General features: G+C 44.1%; 1 protein-coding gene across 10 annotated transcripts in view; it reads left to right on the forward strand.

The window, feature by feature from the left end:
* The window catches only part of SRPK2 (SRSF protein kinase 2), a 257,229-nt gene that overhangs the window by 4,581 nt on the left and 234,501 nt on the right, over positions 1–18,147 (forward strand). For 2 of the 10 annotated variants that reach the window (XM_047825656.1, XM_047825697.1), the window contains exons 1-2: positions 4,048–4,174; positions 4,265–4,319. The exons of 7 other annotated variants lie outside the window; for them this stretch is intronic. In XM_047825656.1, the coding sequence (XP_047681612.1) occupies positions 4,159–4,174; positions 4,265–4,319 (71 nt within the window). In that variant the 5' untranslated portion in view covers positions 4,048–4,158. Of the gene's footprint in view, positions 1–4,047; positions 4,175–4,264; positions 4,320–18,147 lie in introns of those variants that run through there. One more of the 10 variants, XM_047825673.1, reaches the window with a different exon arrangement.

Genomic DNA, 18,147 nt, shown 5'->3' on the forward strand with positions numbered 1-18,147 from the left:
CAGAATTTTGTTTCTAATGTTTATTTTTATTTATTTTTGAGAGAGAGAGAGATAGCGTGTGCATGCATGAGTGAGGGAGGGGTAGAAAGAGAGGGAGACACAGTATCTGAAGCAGGTTCCAAGCTGTCAGCACAGAGCCCAAAGTGAGGCTCAAACCCATGAATCTGTGACCTGAGCTGAAGTCAGATGCTTAAACAACTGAGCCACCCAAGTGCTACAGAATTTTTTTTTAAATTTTTTTTTCGACGTTTATTTATTTTTTGGGGGACAGAGAGAGACAGAGCATGAACGGGGGAGGGGCAGAGAGAGAGGGAGACACAGAATCGGAAACAGGCTCCAGGCTCTGAGCCATCAGCCCAGAGCCTGACGCGGGGCTCGAACTCACGGACCGCGAGATCGTGACCTGGCTGAAGTCGGACGCTTAACCGACTGCGCCACCCAGGCGCCCCCAGAATTTTTTTTTTTAATTGAGATGAAATTCACATAGCATGAAGTTAACAATTTTATTTTTTAAGTTTTTAAATCTTGTTAATGTTTATTTATTTTTGAGAGAGAGAGAGAGAGAGAGAGAGAGAGAGAGAGCACGAGTGGGGGAGAGGCAAAGAGAGAGGGAGACACAGAATCCAAAGCAGGCTCCAGGCTCTGAGCCGTCAGCACAGACCCTGATGCAGGACTCGAACCCGTGAACAGTGAGATCGTGACCTGAGCCAAAGCTGGACGCTTAACTGACTGAGCCATCCAGGTGCCCCACAGTCTTAACAATTTTAGAGTGCACAATTCATTTAGCATGTTTACAATATTGTAATTGTGCAATACACCTCTTTCCAGCTCCAAAACGTTTTCATCACTACAAAAGAAAACCTGTACCCGTGTAGCTGGTTGTTCCTCATTTCCCCTCCTCCACCCGGCCACTAGCCACCACCAATCTGCTTTCTTTGGATTTGCTTATGCTGGATGTTTTCATATAAATGGCATTATACAATATGAAACAGACCATTTGTGTCTGGCTTCTTTCACTTGGCATAATGTTTTGAGGTTCATCTACATTGTAGCATGTATCATTCGTTTTCATTCTTTCCTTCTTTTTCTTCGTGGTTCTTTTAATGGGCTGAAAAATATTTCATTGTATGTCTGAAACACAATTGGTTTATCCATTCATATGCTGATGGGTATTTGGGTTGTTTCTAACCTTTTGGCTACTGTGATTAGTACTGCCACATACATTTGTGTACAAGGATTGGAGTACCTGTTTGTATTTATTTTGGATGTCTACCTAGGGGTGATAATTCTATGTTTAGCTTTTTGAGGAACTGTGGGGCTGTTTTCCACAACGATTGCACCATTTTACATTCCCACCAGCAATGTACAAGCATTCCAGTATCTCTATATCTTTGCCAACATTTATGTGCCATTTAAAAAAGGAATATGGGGGCACCTGGGTGGCTCAGTTGGTTAAGCGTCCGACTTCGGCTCAGGTCATGATCTCGCAGTCCGTGAGTTCAAGCCCCGCGTCGGGCTCTGTGCTGACTGCTCAGAGCCTGGAGCTTGTTTCAGATTCTGTGTCTCCCTCTCTCTCTCTGACCCTCCCCTGTTCATGCTCTGTCTCTCTCTGTCTCAAAAATAAATAAACGTAAAAAAATTTTTTTGAAAAAAAAAGGAATATGGTCATTCTAGTACGTGCGAAGTGGTATCTTATTGTGGCTTTGCTTTGCATTTCTCTAATGTTGTTGAGCTTCTTTTCATGTACTTGTTGGCCATTTTGTGTATCTTTGGAGAAACATATATTCAAGTCCTTTACCAATTTTTTACATAGACTGCTTTTCTTTCTTTTTTTTATTTTTGAGTGGGGGGGAGGGACAGAGGGGGGAAGAGATAGAGTTAGAGATAGAGGTAGAGGTAGAGGTAGAGGTAGAGAGAGAGAGAGAGAGAGAGAGAGAGAGAGAATTCCAAGGAGGCTTCCTGCTCAGTGCAAAGCCTGACACAGGGCTTGATCCCAAGACCCTAGGATCATGACCTGAGCCAAAATTGAGACTGATGCTCAACTGACTGGGTGCCCAGGTGCCCCCATAGGCTACTTTTCTAGGTAGAAAAGAAAAAAAGCTACCTTTACCATAGAAAAATGATTACATGTAACATCACTAATAATGGAACAAACTGACATCATTTCCCTCCTGCTCCAACATACTATATGGATGATATTGTACCTGACAAAATTATTTCATTTGAATCTAATAGGGAACAGAGTGGAAACAGAGAAATGTCCTGTAGAAAAGTAGAATTGGATTCTTAAAAAAAAAAAGTCAATGCTATAAAAGAAAAAAAAAAAAAAAACAACAACAACCCAACAACCAGGGATTATTCTAGACTAAAGGAGTTTAAAAAGACATGACAATTAAATGTAATGCATGATTTTTGATTGTATCTTGCATTGGAAGAAAGCCTGCTAAAAGGGACATTTTGAAAATTTGAATATGGCCTCTGTATATTGCAGATAGTAGTATTATATTAATATTAAATTTTCTTGTTAAGATCATGGAATTTCACTGATGTAAAATATCTTTGTTCTTAGTAAATACTTACTGAAATTCCAAGGGTAGAGGGTAACATTTTTTGCGAAAACTTGAGTGATTCCGCAAAAACAAAACAAAGAAAACTACACATGCACACATACAGGGAATGCAAATGTGATGAAGTGTTAAAAATTGGCGAATGTGGGTTAATATGGGTGTTCATTATATTTTTCTCTTAACTTTTCTGTAGGGTTGATAGTTTCAGAAATAAAAGTTGAGAAAGTACTTATCTATAGAGGACAAACTGATGGTCAGCAGAAGGAGGTGGGTGGGAGGATGGCTGAAGTAGGTGATGGGGGTTAGGATTAACAGGTGCACTTGTGGCGATGAGCACCACGTGATTAAAATAAAAACAAAACAAAAAAAGGCTGAGAAAGTGAAAGGTTCGTGGTGTCTAAGCAGCGCTGTCCGGGTTCTGTTGAGTTTGCCATCTTCAGAATAAGACTAGATCCTTTTATGAGTTACGAGTACAGTTGGACAACCAAAGAGAGTAAATGGTCGGGATGGATACCTTTCCAAAACATTATAATTATATAAACAAACAAAGGAACACTGCAGTTATCATTCTGTCCTGCTATCACCTTGATTCCTATCTTTATTAGGGAGCATGATAGCTCCCTAATAAGACTTTGGAAAGTCTTTGCAGTCAGCTAGGCCTACATTTGAATCATCATCGCTGGGCAAACTGTTCAACTTCTTTAGGGGTCAATTTCCTCGTTGTAAGATGTAGACAATAACTGTTTGGTGGGCTTGTTGTGTTAAATTGTTAGACACTTGGTGTTTTCTGAGCTGGGCTTTAATTCAGGTGCAAAAACTTCGTCCTACTTTCCATGCAATTTGCATCTTTTCCCTCATTAAACTCAAACAATCCTGGGGGGTAAGTAAAGGTGAGAGATAAGATGACTTTTCCAAGGTCACACAGCTGGTGAAGGACCCAGGTCTCCCCGCTCTTGGTCCTGTGCCCTTTCCACACCCGCCAGAGACGAGGAAGCGGCGCTCATGGGGATGCAAGGATGTAGAGGTGCAAAGGGGGAGAAGAGGCCGCGCGAAGAGAGGTGGTGTGAGACCCGCGGAGGCGCCGGCCAAGGAAGGGCGCATGGAGAGGCGGGTGGCGCGACCGGCCGGGGTGCGTAGGAGAGAGGCTGTGGCTGGAGAGGGAGGGTCGCGCGGGCCGGGTACCCGAGAGAGGCGGGAGGCCTGGGCCGGCTGCGGGGGCTCAAGAGGCGGAGGCCCCGGCCGCAGGCTGGGGCGGGGGACGCCGTGGGCGGGAGTGGCGGTGGTCGCGGGGGGGGGTCACTTCTGCACAGGTGGGGCAGGCGGGTGGGTGCGGGGTGCGCAGGAGGGCTCGGCGTGGGGGTCCGGACCCCACCGGGCGGGTGGGGGCGGGGCGGGGGCGGGGCCGGCCGGGGGCGGGTCTCGCTGGGCCCCCCGCGGGAGCGGCGGCTGCGGCGGCGGCGCAGGCGCGGTTCCCGCCTCCTCCCGGCTGGCGGAGCGAGTGGAGGCTGCAGCCCGGCTCGGCTCGGCTCGGCTCCCGCGTCGCCGCCGCCGCCGCCGCGAAGCCCCCCGCCCCCCCTTCCGCCGCGTCGGGATGAGCTCCCGGAAAGGTGAGTGGCCCGCGGCGTCCCCTCCTCCCCGCCACGCGGCCCCGCAGGCCGACCGGCCCGACCGTTAATGTGTGTCTTCTCTTTCCCCAGTGCTGGCCATTCAGGCCCGAAAGCGGAGGCCGAAAAGAGAGAAACATCCGAAAAAGTGAGTCCACGTCGCGCTAGACCCGGGGCCCCTGCCCCCGTACGGTCCAGGGCAGCCCGCGACCACGGAGGGGAAAGTTGCCCGGATCCCCCCCGGGCCGAGGGCTGATCCCCCGGGACGCCGGCGCTCGCCTCCTGCGCGCCCTGCGGGCGGCCCGGGGGGAGGGGCGGGCGGGCGGGCGGGGGAGGGGCGCGTGCGAGCCCGCGGCCGGCCCGCCGAGCATCCCCGGACCCCCGGGCCCGGGGTGGCTGTGGGCGGGGTGGGGTGGGGGGTGGGGTGGTGAGCGTGCGCACCCTCCCTGCGCGCCGCGCTGGCCCGGGGGTCGCGGGCGCTTCCCGGGAGGGGCGCTGGCGTCCGTCTCCCTGGCCCTGCCGCGCCGTGTGCGGGCGTGAGGCTGCTGCGTGGCTCGCACCTGGACGCGGCGGCCCACGAGGAAGAGGAGCCGAGTGTGCGAGAAAGTGAGTGTGCGTGTGTGTGTGTGTGTGTGTGTGTGTGTGTGTGTGTGGCCGGCCTTCTCTTCCTCCCAGGCCCCCGCCTCTCGGCCTTTTCTGCCGAAAACCCGAGCTGGTTGTCAAGTGGTTTGCCTGGGGCGTGTTCCTGGCGCGAGTTCAGCCCAGAGACCTGTGCGTTTCGGCGCTCGGGTTTTTTATTCGAAACTTTCTGCTCGGGCCGAGCGTCACTTTGCTTCGCGGCGGCTGCGCCCGGGTCGCGGGCTGCGCGGGGGCCGGTGGGCGTGTGCGCGGGCGGTCCCGGGCGCGGCTCCCCGGCCCTCATTGTGCCGGGGCGTTGATGAATGGGGTGGTGGTATTTAAAACGTGCCAGCCGGCGGCCACCTCCAGCCTGGCCGCGGACCGGAGTGGGAGCGGCCGGCGCCCCGAGATGAGGCTTTCCTGGAGAGCTGCTCCAAGACCGCAGAGCGCCGCCGCGTCGCTCCTTCCCGTTTCTTAATCCTCAGAACCTAGCAGCGTTCCACAGCTTTACTCCTTCTAGATTTGTGGCTTCACTCTTCCTTTTGAGCAAGCAAGGCTCTCTGGTATTTTTGCCCTACTGTAGGGAATGGTAGACCGTGATCCTTCTTGAACATCACGAGACATTTCTTGTTTTTGTTTCCTTTGGGGGACTACCTTGCAGCATTCTTGGGCCTCCCCCCTTCCCGCCCCGCCTGGGTCTCAGACTAGTGAATTTCATACCCTTTGGTGGCATCTATAAAAACTGCCTGAGGCGCTGCGAACGCGGTGGTTGGTATATCAGGACACGATTTTCGTTCACTCCAGATGGAATATAACTTGAAAAGTATTTTCAGGGTTTCTCAAAATGTGGATCTTGATATAATAATGCCTTTCGTAAACACACACACACACACACACACACACACACACAAACTAGAGTGACAGGAAAAGTACTTATTAAGGACTTGAGAAACTGGTGGGTTAAATCGGATAGTAGATTCTTAAGATATTAAATCGGGGTGGATACGGTAGTTTCGAGATGCTTTAAAAAGATTAATGCTCGCTTTCAAGTCAGAGCCTTAAATTTGCGATTTCCTTGGAATGACAGAAGATTAGCCTATGAGTAAGGAGAACTAATATTTAGGAACTTGAGTATTGGGTTTTAAAACCAACTTTAAATTTAAAGCATTTATCGCAGAGTGCAGTATGTCTAGAAAGGTAAAAAGGAATTGAAAAAATCATGTCCCTAGTTTTGGGAATGGCTGTGTGTGTGTACATATGTATGTAACATACATGTGTATGTTATGTGTGGGCATACATGTAGAAAAGCAGTTTTAGGTAAGTCACCATGTGTTTCATATTTTCATATTTCAGGGTATGACTTTCCTAATGGCCAAGAGCCTTTTTTGGTGTGCTGCAGTTTGGATTTATGTGATACGTTTATAAAGAGTTAGTGTATAGCCACAGTATTCAATTGTTACTCTCACGAATTAATCTTCCAGCGCTTTCCATTGTCCATTGTGTCGATGTGATAAGATTTGAGGGAGAAGCCCCCAGGCATCGCTAAGTGAATTGGTTGGTCTGCAAGGTAATTAACAAGAGGAGACCAGCCCAATTACATAACTGATTAATGAAATGCCATTTTTTGGGCCTAATTCTTTGAATTAAGACATTATTTTAAAGGAATGCTTGATATGATTTATTCGCTCGTATGTTCAGCAAGTATTTGCATGCCTTTCCTTGGAGATGATGGTAGAGCTTTGAATAAAACAAAGCTGCTCTTGAAGGTCACAACCAGTGGGCATTGGGGGAGAACCCCAAAGAGGATAACAAATCAAGATTACAGTTGCAGATAGTGCTAAGAGATAGGGACAAAAATAAGATAGGATGCCTCAAGTAATAGTGATAGATGACATTTGAACACTGTGCCAGTCACTGTGCTGATAGCTTTATGGCCTTTTCTTCCTTGTGACGCCACTATACGGTGGGTGCTTGTTATTAATTGCCATTTTACAGATGAACAAGTATCATGCCCCGTTGGTAAGTTGTATACAGGCAGCCGGGGACTAGAATCCATACTTCAGTCTCTGAGGAGGCGACATTTGAGCAGAAAGTGGAATGAGGAGGAGTGGGGGGAGCCCGTTCTATATATGGGCTAGGAATGTTGGAGGAACCTGAGGGTCAGGGTGACCGGAGTGCCACGGAAGAAGATGGTAGCTGGTGGGGGGGGGGGGGGGGATGAGAGTGGGTAGGGCCTTGTCCTGTCGGCTATTGAGAGGCTTACAGATGGGAGTGACAAGATCTGGTTCCTGTTTTAAAATAAAGCACTGGCTGTCGGTTTGGAGGACGGATTGTTAGGGGTCAGGGAGAAGCAGAAACTGGAAGCTGACCTTCTGTCCAGCTGGGAATCCCAGGTGACTTGGTTCAGGGTGGCAGCAGTGGTGCTGGAGAGAAGTGATGGAAGGAACTGTAGGAGGCTGCTGGTCTGAGAAGAATTCCTCATGTTACATTCAGCCCTGACAGGTTAAAGTCCTGCAATTAGCATAGTTTGGACCACAATCCAGGTCTCCTGATGCCCACTGTTTTTGCTTTTTGATTGCTTCTCCAGAGGAGAAGGAGTAATAGGTCTAATTTCAAACTGTAAATATAATGATTGGCAGACCTAAATTATGTGACAGTATGGGCCTGGCTTGATGTAATATGATCTACTTTTGTTATTATCTCCCTGTATAGGTAAACTGGCTTTTTATTCATTTTCATTCAGTTTAATTCTGTGAGCATTTATGAATTGAGCCAGTTCCTATAGGCTACTTTTTAGTAAACTGGAGTTTGTGGTTGTCAGGAATACCATTAAGATTTCTCTACTTAGCTGAGTCAGGATTTTAATCTCGTCAGATTGTTCCAGTGAGTTTAGTTTGCGGAATATTAATTGTGCTGCTTTGTGAGTAACAGGCAGCAGGGAAGGATCATAGTGTCATTCAGTCATGAATCTCAAGAATTAGCTAAATCACGTGGCTTGGGATAGTGTTGCTTTGGGGCATGAATGTATGTCTAAAATTTTTAAGGATGCATTTTTTTTTCCTGCATGTAACTTTTTTTTTTTAATGCTTATTTTTGAGGGGTAGGGGGTGCAGAGAGAGGGGGAGAGAGAGAGAATCCCAGGCAGGCTTCACACTGTCAGCACAGAGCCCAATGTGGGTCTTGAACTTACCAACCCCAAGATCATGACCTGAGCTGAAATCAAGAGTCAGAAGCTTAACCTACTGAGCCACCCAGGTGCCCCAAGCATGTAACTTTTTCATTGATACATAATTCACATACTATAAGGTTTATCTTTCAAAATATATAATTTGGTGCTTTTTAGTATATTCACAAGGTTGTGCAGTGGTCACAATGATTAATTCCAGAACATTTGCACCGCCCCACCCCCCAAATAAACCCCTTACTTTATTTAGCAGTCACAATTCATTCTCCCCTGCTCCTACTTTGTTTTCTGTCTCTCTGAACTTACCTATTCTAGATATTTCATATAAATGGAGTCATACAATATATTAGTCTTGTGTCTGATTTTTTTTTTTTTACTTACCATAATGTTTTCAAGGTTCATCCATGTTGAGGCATATATTGGTACTTCATATTTTTATACTGCTAAATACTGTTTCATTCTATTGATACACCACATTTTATTTATCCCTTCATCTGTTGATGGACATTCAGGTTCTTTCCACATTTTGGCTATAAATTATCTTTTAATTCCCTTAAACATTTTTATTTTATTTTTACTTTTATTTTATTTATTTTTCATTTCATTTCATTTATTTATTTTTTTTTTTTCCAACGTTTATTTATTTTTTTGGGGGACAGAGAGAGACAAAGCATGAACAGGGGAGGGGCAGAGAGAGGGAGACACAGAATCGGAAACAGGCTCCAGGCTCTGAGCCATCAGCCCAGAGCCCCACGCGGGGCCCGAACCCCCGGACCGCGAGATCGTGACCTGGCTGAAGTCGGACGCTTAACCGACCGTGCCACCCAGGCGCCCCTATTTTGTTTTTTTTTAATCTCTATACCCAATGTGGATGGAGCTTGAACTTACATCCCTGAGATCATGAGTCACATGCTCTACCAACTAAGCCAGCCAGGCACCCCTTGACTCCTTTTTTTTAAATTAAAATTTTTCAATTTTTGAAATCCTAAGACTCCCAGGAAGTTGCAGAAATAGTGCAAAGTTCCCTGTGTACCCTTCATCCGGCTTCCCCCTGGTGGTGATATCTTACATGATCATAGAACATTGTCAAACCCAGGGACTTGACATTGCCACAGTGCTATTAACTGAAGTAAGATTTCACCAGTTTTTACTTGTATTCTCTGTGTGTTGTTCTCTCAGATGGATCACTTGGGTGGATTAGTGTAGTCATCATCAGGATTAGGATGCAGAAGTGTTTTATTACCACAAGGAAACTCCCTCCTGTTCCCTGCCCTTAGCCCTAACCCCTGGCAAGAGTTTTGCCACTTTGAGATTGTTGTATAGGTGGGATTATATAGTACGTAACTGTTTGAGATTCACTTTATTCACTTGGCATGGTGCCCTTGATACTCATCCATGTTGTTGGGTGTATCACTAGCTCATTCTTTTTTAATGCTTAGTAGTATTTCATGGCATGAATGTACCAGTTTATCCATTCTTCTGTTAAGGATGTTTGGATAGTTTTAGTTTTTGATTCTTAAAAGTAAAGCTGCCGAACATTCATGCATAGGTTTTTATGTGAACGTGTGTCCATTTCTATAGGGTAAATACCTAAGAGAATGATTGCTGGAGAACTTACTGTTGTACTTGGACTTCCTAGCAGGTTAGCAGCTTGGTCTCTCCCTCTCTCTGTGTATATCTTTCCCTCTGTCTTTTTTTCCTCTGCACCATGTCTGTGATCTGTGTGTGTGCTGTTGGTGGTGGGATTCTGCACTGTATCTTTTAGGCTTTTGACTTTCTGTTGGTGGGTGAATCCTGTCGGTTATTGCTTGTCTGTTCTCCGTAGTAAGGGTTCTGGCTGCCACCGAAAATGATAGCCATGGGATTGGTGGCCCTGGGTCAGCAAATCACAGGTGAGACAATTCAGGAATGCTGTCATACAAGTTGATATCTTTCTTAGGTAAGCCTCAACTCTTCCCTGTGTTATAAATGCGAGCTCACAAGCCCGTGACCTTGGAATACCTCCTAGGGAAGGTGATCACTTATTTTTGAGTTCTTGTTTTGTTACCCATTGTTTATTCAGCAAATATTTCTGCTTACCACAATACACTTCAACGTAACAAACATATAAGAAGCAGATTCCTATAGCTGGGCAGTGCGTTGTATGCTAGGAAGAGTAAGATAAATAAAGCCCCATTCTTACTGGCAAGTAGGAGAGATGTCTGTGTCTCATGGTCGGTAGGCTGTTGTGGGACAGATAACCAGTAGGTGCTGGTGCTTTGATTGATTGGTAAAGGAAGGCATTAAGAAGAAATCTTGTTTACTTTTAGCATTACTGTTATTCTAGTGAAAGAGCTTTTTTAAAAAAATAATTTATTTTTGAGAGAAAGTACGTGAGCAGGGAAGGGGCAGAGAGAGGGAGAGACAGAATCTCAAGCAGGCTCTGCTTGATCTCACATCATGAACCGTGAGATCATGACCTGAGCCAAAATTGAGTCGGATGCTTAACTAACTGAGCCACCCAGGTGCCCTGAAATAGCTTTTTTTTTTTTTTTAAATGATTAAAAGTAAGTAGTAATATGGTCTTGGTGGAAAATTAAGACAGTATAGAAAAATTTAAAGAAATAAACATCAGTTGTATATCCACCAATTATGTTGCTGTATTATCTTTTTACTTATGCATACTTTTCCACCAATATTATTGAGATATTCTTGCCATATAGCCTGTAAATTTAAGGTGCATGAATATTTGGTACATGGAAAATTGTGAAATTTTTTTTTGTTGCAATAACATTCATGCTCTAGTCTCTTCCAAGTATGTAATACAGTACTATTATAGTCTACTTGTGCATTTTTTGTTAGTTAAAAAAATTGAATTATAACATGTATGTGTGTGTGTGTAGTAAAGTGCACTAGTCCCAAGTGTACAGCTTGATGATTTTTACATGTATTTTTATGTGTTTTACATGTATTTTTATTCCTAATAACCACCACCCAGATCAAGATACAGACCCTTCCAATACTTACCTCATAACGTTTCTCAAGCCTCTCCCCAGTCTATACCCTGCCACACACAGGTAACCGCTTTGCTGATCTCTATCGTTATTGATTAGTTGCCTGTTCTTGAACTTCATATAGAATATATTCTTGAAATGAAATCATATAGAATATTCTCTTGTGTCTGGCTTATTTTCACTTAACACATCTGTGAGATTTGTCCATGTTGTTGCAGGTACCAGTGGTTCACAGTTACTGTTCTGAAGTGTTCCTTTGGATGTATATTCCACGAGTAACTTGTCTATTCTGTTGATGAGTGTTGTTTGTTCAGTTTTTAGTCATTATGAATAAAGCAGCTATAAACATTCTTGCACATGTCCTTTTGTGGACATTTGCATTCATTCCTCCTGGAGATAGACCCTAGCAGTGGGATTGCTAGGTTACACAATAGCTATATGCTTAGTGTTAGTAGTAATGGCAAAAATATTCCCCCCCAGCTTTATTATGAGATCGTTTTTTTTTTAATGTTTATTCATTTTTGAGAGGTAGAGCACGAGCGAGAGAGACCATGAGTGGGGGAGGGGCAGAGAGAGAGGGACACAGAACCCGAAGCAGGCTCTGCTGACAGCAGTGAGCCTGAGCCAGGCCTCAAACTCACCGTGAGATCATGACCTGAGCTGAAGTCGGATGCTCAACTGACTGAGCCTCCCAGGTTCCCCTTTTATGAAATAGGTTGGATTGAACTGCTTTCCTCTCCCACTGTGTGACAGTTTCGGTTGCTCTACATCTTTGGTACACTTGACAGAGTCATTCTTTTTAATTTTGGCTATTATGGGTATATATTGATATCTCACTGTGGTTCTCTTTTGTGTTTTTCCAAGTAATGGTGTTGAACATCTCTTCACATGCTTATTGGTCATTTGAATTTCCTATTTTGTGAAGTGCCTTTGTTGTTTTTTGCCCTTTAAAAAAAAAAATTGACTTCTTTTTCTTACAGAAAATTAAGAAACTTTTCCTGAGATGTAATTTACATTCTTTACAATTTGTCTACGTAAAGTGTACAATTCAGTAGTTTTTAGTAGATTCACAGAGTTATGTTAAACTGGATCTTGAAGAGCCAATAGTAATTTGCCAAGTTGGTAAGAGGGGGCGGGGCGAGGACCTTCCAGGTAGAAGCAGCATTGCAGTTGGTAGAAACCTGTGGAGGTGTAAATGGTATGCTTGTATTTCGGGAATGCGAAGCAGGTAGGAAAGGCTAGGGTGCAGGCCTTTGTGAGCTAGGAATGGGGCTCACGTGTCTTGAGGAAGTTAACAAGGGACTGGGGAGCTGTTAAAAGGCACAGGTTGAGATTTTTAGAAAGATTACCCTAACTGCTGTGTGGATTAGGAGATCCATGAGGAGGCTATTGGAGGAGACTTCAGGAGACTGATGAGTATTAAGGAATTAGAATTCATTGGATTTAGTGTCCAATTTAATGTGGAAGCAGGCTGGGAGGGTTTAGGATGAATCCTAGATTTCTGAATTAGCAAAATTTGTGGATGGTGTTGTCATTCCTCAAGATAGGGAATGCAGAGTGGGTTTGGGAAAAGCTGATGATGGCTCTGGTGAGGCCGTTAGGGGTGTCTGGGTGAGTCCAGTTAGAGATACTGGTCAGTGTTTGCATCTAGAGCACTGGGAAGAGCTCTGGTTAGGGGATGTGAACTGCAAGTTGTTGGGAATAGCTGTTGGTGGCTATTGGTTGAAGGTGCTGCGTGTGAACAGAGGAAAGCCACAGGTGGTAAAGGAGGAGCCAGAGGGGAGAACCAGCGGACAGTGATTCCCAGAGCCTGAGGGAATCATCAACAGAATCACAGTCCGCAAAAAAGTTCAGGTCAGATGAGCCCCAGTCCTTGGCCTTTGATTTTGGCACATAGGGAGTCCTTAGAGACCAATGCTTTCAGAGGAGCAAATTTGCATGAGTGAATGAGATGACATGACAGCAGAGTCCTTTTTTTCTTTTTAAAAGATTACTCTCTGAATAAGCTTTCTTTGTGTAAAAGAGAGAAGGTGGAGAGGGAGGTTCTTAAGAAGTGGGTCATCTTCCCCTCCCCCCATGGAAGGGTATAGCAAGGATATAGTAGAAGTGTAGAGGTTGAAAATACTGGCAAGGGGGATTTTGGTGCAAAAGCCCTGAGTTGACAGAAGGGGGTGGGATCAGAGCGCAGGTTTGCTTTGGACAGAAGTCGGTGGCTTTCTCTGATATGAGGAAGGCTGTAGGTTGCATATTATGTTTTGTTTTTTTAAAGTTTATTTAGAGAGAGGGAGAGAGAATGAGCAGGGGAGGGACAGAGAAAGAAAGAGTGAGGGAGAGAAAGGATCCCAAGCAGGCTCCGAGCTGTCAGTACAGAGCCTGACGAGGGCCTTGAACTCAGGAACCATGAGATCATGACCTGAACCAAACACTCAACTGACTGAGCCACCCAGGCACCCCTAGACTGCATGTTTTAAAAAAACATGTTCCCAGACCTTGCTGGAATGTTATGTAATACATGATATAAGTGCCATATTATCTTTGGAAAATTAAAAAAACTGGAATGCAGTAGTATGTGGCCCCAAGGGTTGTGGACCTTTGGTAAGTGCAGTAAAGGTTGGCTGCCATGAGACTTCTGGTGTTGCTGGTTTAATTTTTCCTCAAGGACGAATGCACTTGTTCTCTTGCATTTCCACACGAGTGTGTTGACTTCTCCCATGTTGTTTTAATTGCTGTAGTTTTGAATACATTTTACAGTTTTTTGGTAGGCCAGAAGCCCTCCTACTTCTCCCATAAACACCTCATTACTCACATTTTCAGAATTATTTTGGCAATTCTTGCGTATTTATTCATTAAGATCGTATTTCCAAGTCCCTCCTTCAGTTTGTGTTTGCTGTTTTGTTTAAGGTAATTGACTCTGTAGATTAATTTAGAGAGACCTGACAAGTTTTGGATTAGAAACACCTTTTATTGGGGTGGCTCAGTCGGTTAAGCATCTGACTTCAGCTCAGGTCATGATCTCACGGTCTGTGAGTTGAGCCCCTGTCTGAGCTGTTAGCACAGAGCCTGGAGCCTGCTTCCTTGTCTCCCTCTCTCCCTGTGTCTCTCTCTCTCTCTCTTTGCCCCTCCCCTGCTCACACTTTATCTCTCTCAAAATAAATAAGCTTTAAAAAAAAAAAAACTTTTTGATCACACACAAAAATGGTAAATATGTAAGGTGAAGGATGTGTTAATTAACCTGATTGTGGTAATTATTTTACAAAAATATGTATGTCAGATCATCATGATATATGCTTCAAATATATACAATTTTATTTGTCAGTTACACCACAATAAAGCTGTTAAAAAAAAGTTATAAGAATCTTGAAATTGCCGTATTCGAGAACTTGCTTTTGGGGATTTATTAGTATCTCCTTCATTTTGTCTGTTTACAAAAAAAGGTTTTAAAACGTGTTAAAAAATGCTTTTTGAATCTGATAGTAGTTTTCCAGAGCACATGATCTGTATTTTTAAAAACTGAATTTCTTCCCTGGTCTTACTGAGAAATAATCGACACACATCACTGTAAGTTTAAGGCATACAGCATGATGGTGTGATTTACATATGTTGTGAAATATGACCAAAAGAGGCTCAGCTAACATCCAGCTTCTTGTGTAGATACCATGAGAAAGAAAAGAAAATCAGTAATTTCTCCTTCGCTGAAAACTAATTAATGTTCCTGTGTACTGAACAGTCATCCTGCTACACCTGCTATATCCCCGGGACTTACTCATTTTATAACTGGAAGTTTGTACATTTGACCACCTCCCTCTACTTCTCCCTTCCTCCACCCCCTGCGTCTAGTAACCACAAGTCCTCTCTCTTTAAAAATCTTTCTTTTAATCATTTTTTAAAGTTTATTTATGTTGGCGGGGGAGGGGGGGGACAGAGAGAGAGAATGAGAATGAATCCCAAGCAGGCTCCATGCTGTCAGCTCAGAGCCCAGCGCGGGGCTCTGTCTCAAGAACCGTGAGATCATGACCTGAGCCAAAGTCAAGAGTTGGATGCTTAACCGACTGAGCCACCCAGGCGCCCCCAAAACTTTATTTTTTAGAGCAACTCTTAAGTTTATGGACAAGCTGTGAAGATAGGACAGGGAGAGCCCGTGATATTTATCTCCGTCTAGACTGAGCTGTATCATTCTTGAATCTGTACCTGAACTGTCAGTTCATATTTATCAGTTCATTCACAGCAGATACTTAATCCAGGTTGTAACTGTTTGCTGAACAGTGAGACATTTGTTTAGTTTTTCCTCATTTGTTTTATGGAATTACATCTGTTATCACAATGTAATGATTTACTTGCTTTTTAAAACAATTTTTAAAAATAGGCTCGTGTACAGCATTAATAAGGTTATATAGCTTAAGGAATAATTCTAAAAATGTGTTGAATTTACTTGCTCCCTTTTAAATTGATTTTTTTTGGGCTGAAGTCTCTAAGCCTCCCAAATTAGTATTGATTACAGTGATTTCAGCCATTTCCCCCAGAAGGTTCTAGGTCAGTGAAGAGCAGCTTTTACCCCTCCTCCCCCATCCTGTCTGACCAGCTCCTCTGGGAATGATCTTCTATCCCCTGCCATCAAGCTTAGCATTACTGTAATCCTGATTGTTCATTTCCTCTTGTCTTGAAGATTTTTCCTCTTATGTTAAAGATAGGATAAGTGAGAGAGCCGTCTGTCGTAATAAAGGATTTGTAAGGACTGGAGTGTAAGGAAACTGTCTCCTTTTTTGAGGGATAATTTTTGGGAAAAGACCATGTTTTATATATATGGACACATATGATACTTGATGCCAAGTTCTGAGCCTTAGTAGATAAGTCCTGCAAAACGTATTAGGTAATGTTTTGCCCCTGATATTTGAATTCAGTTCCACGTTGAATGTCTTTGTGGTCAGACTGCTTTGCTAACAATCAAATTAATGATTGATACATCAATTCCATGGTGTATTTATTTCAGCTCTTGGACAGTTATTAATGTAAATATTTTTAGACATTATAATTGTAAAGTCAGGGTCTTAAAATGTGGCGCCTAAAAAGATAGGGACGAGAGGAATCATCTGGATGAGGTTGTTGGATGCTTTAAACTTTGAAATGTTGTGACACATGACTATTACTCTAGTTGGGCACTGAGTGTGGGTGCCCATATCCCCTGTAGCACTGACATTTTGTAGATGTGCCCTTGGCTGGACTGTGTGAAAGGTGCCGGTTAGCTAGTAGGGTGCGGAAGGAGTAAAGAAATAATTCAACCCAGGGGTACCTTATGACCGAAGCTGAAGTTGTAGAAGAGTTAAGATGGACAATCCATTTAGATGTGGGAATCCTGGCTCAGGGGAGTTCAGTGTTGGGTGCTTGCATTAGTCCCCAGGTGTGCCGTTTTTCTGGCATCGGGGGAACAGAGGTCACCTCTGCTGCTTCGGCTGCCAGCTGGCTACTGCTGCTGCTTCTACAGGGAATCTTATCCTACTGTTTGTTTATTTTTTAAAATTAAAAAAAATTTTAATGTTTATTCTTGAGAGAGAGACAGAGAGATATACCATGAGTGGGGCTTGAACTGGTCAACTGTGAGATCATGACCTGAGCCGAAGTCAGACGCTTAACCAACTGAGCCACCCAGCCGCCCCAGATTATTTTTTATTTCTAGAGTATCTCACTGAAAGATTTTTTTTGAGGGGGAGGCACGATGTGTTTTATCCCAAAATAGGATGTAACTGAATGTTAATTGCAGCATTCATGTGGCATTGACTCTGTCACAGATGAAACCCATTGCATAAGGCAGTGGATGCAGCGAGGGGCAGGGCTTTAGAGAAAGCACCTGGACAAGTGTTTTTCGCCCTTACTTTGTAGTAGCAGAATGCTTTTTATTTATTTATTTTTTATTTTTTTTTAATTTTTTTTTTCAACGTTTATTTATTTTTGGGACAGAGAGAGAGACAGAGCATGAACAGGCGAGGGGCAGAGAGAGAGGGAGACACAGAATCAGAAACAGGCTCCAGGCTCTGAGCCATCAGCCCAGAGCCCGACGCGGGGCTCGAACTCCCGGACCGCGAGATCGTGACCTGGCTGAAGTCGGACGCTTAACCGACTACGCCACCCAGGCGCCCCAGCAGAATGCTTTTTAAATAAAGTTTTACGGCGAGGTGCCGACTTCGGCTCAGGTCATAATCTCACGATCTGTGGGTTCGAGCCCTTGTTGGGCTCTGTGCTGACAGCTCAGATCCTGGAGCCTGCTTTGGATTCTGGGTTTCCCTGTCTCTCTGCCCCTCTCCTACTCATGCTCTGTCTCTGTCTCTCAAGAATAGATAAACATTAAAAAAAAATAAGTAAAATTTTATGGAAAATTCTATTATGTAAAGTGGAAGAAGTTCTAGGCAGGTTGACATGTGAGGGCTCCTGCTTACCTGGCCTTCTCCCTCATCCCCTACGATGCTCCCCAAGCCAGTTTTGTGGACAGAGTTTCATATTTCCTAGGCCTGCATGTCTCCTCCTTTTCTTCAGTGAAGGAGACACGAGGGCCTAAAGAACAGAAGTTACTTGATTCAAGTCACTTACCCTGTTTAGTGGCTGAGCCAGTTTGAGTGTAGACCTAGAACCCTGGACTCTATACAGTGGGTCTTTGAAACCACCATCTGATCTGCAGAAAGACAAAGCAGTTCTGGGCCTGATACAGAAGATAAAGTTTCTAACCCCCTAAAGAAAGATTATTGTAAGGACCTTTTTTTTTTATAGCTTTTATTATTTTTTTAAGGTAATCTCTACACAATGTGGGGCTAGAACCCGCAACCCCAACATCAAGAGTCGCACACTGTACCTATTGAGCCAGCCAGGTGCACTGCATGAACCGTATTTTTTAATTCTTCCTTTTACTGTCAAAAAAAAAAAAAAAAAACCAACAAAAAAAGTATATTCTCTTTTCCTGAATGGAAAGGACTATTAACATGCCACATGGTGCTGGGCTGTTCTGTCACATGCATACAGGTGTGGGATGGAAGTTACTTTAGGTAGAAAACTTTAGTGTACAGTAAGATTTTTTTTTTTTTAAAGGTGTAATTTTGTTTGCTGTCTTAGCTTTGAAAACTTGTTTTTTGTTTTGTTTTTTAGTAGCTACAGGGCTGAGGTTTTCAGTATTTCTATAGCAACCATTGTCCTGTAGG

Source organism: Prionailurus viverrinus, chromosome A2, assembly GCF_022837055.1.
Source record: "Prionailurus viverrinus isolate Anna chromosome A2, UM_Priviv_1.0, whole genome shotgun sequence".
In the NCBI taxonomy this organism is placed as follows: domain Eukaryota; kingdom Metazoa; phylum Chordata; class Mammalia; order Carnivora; family Felidae; genus Prionailurus; species Prionailurus viverrinus.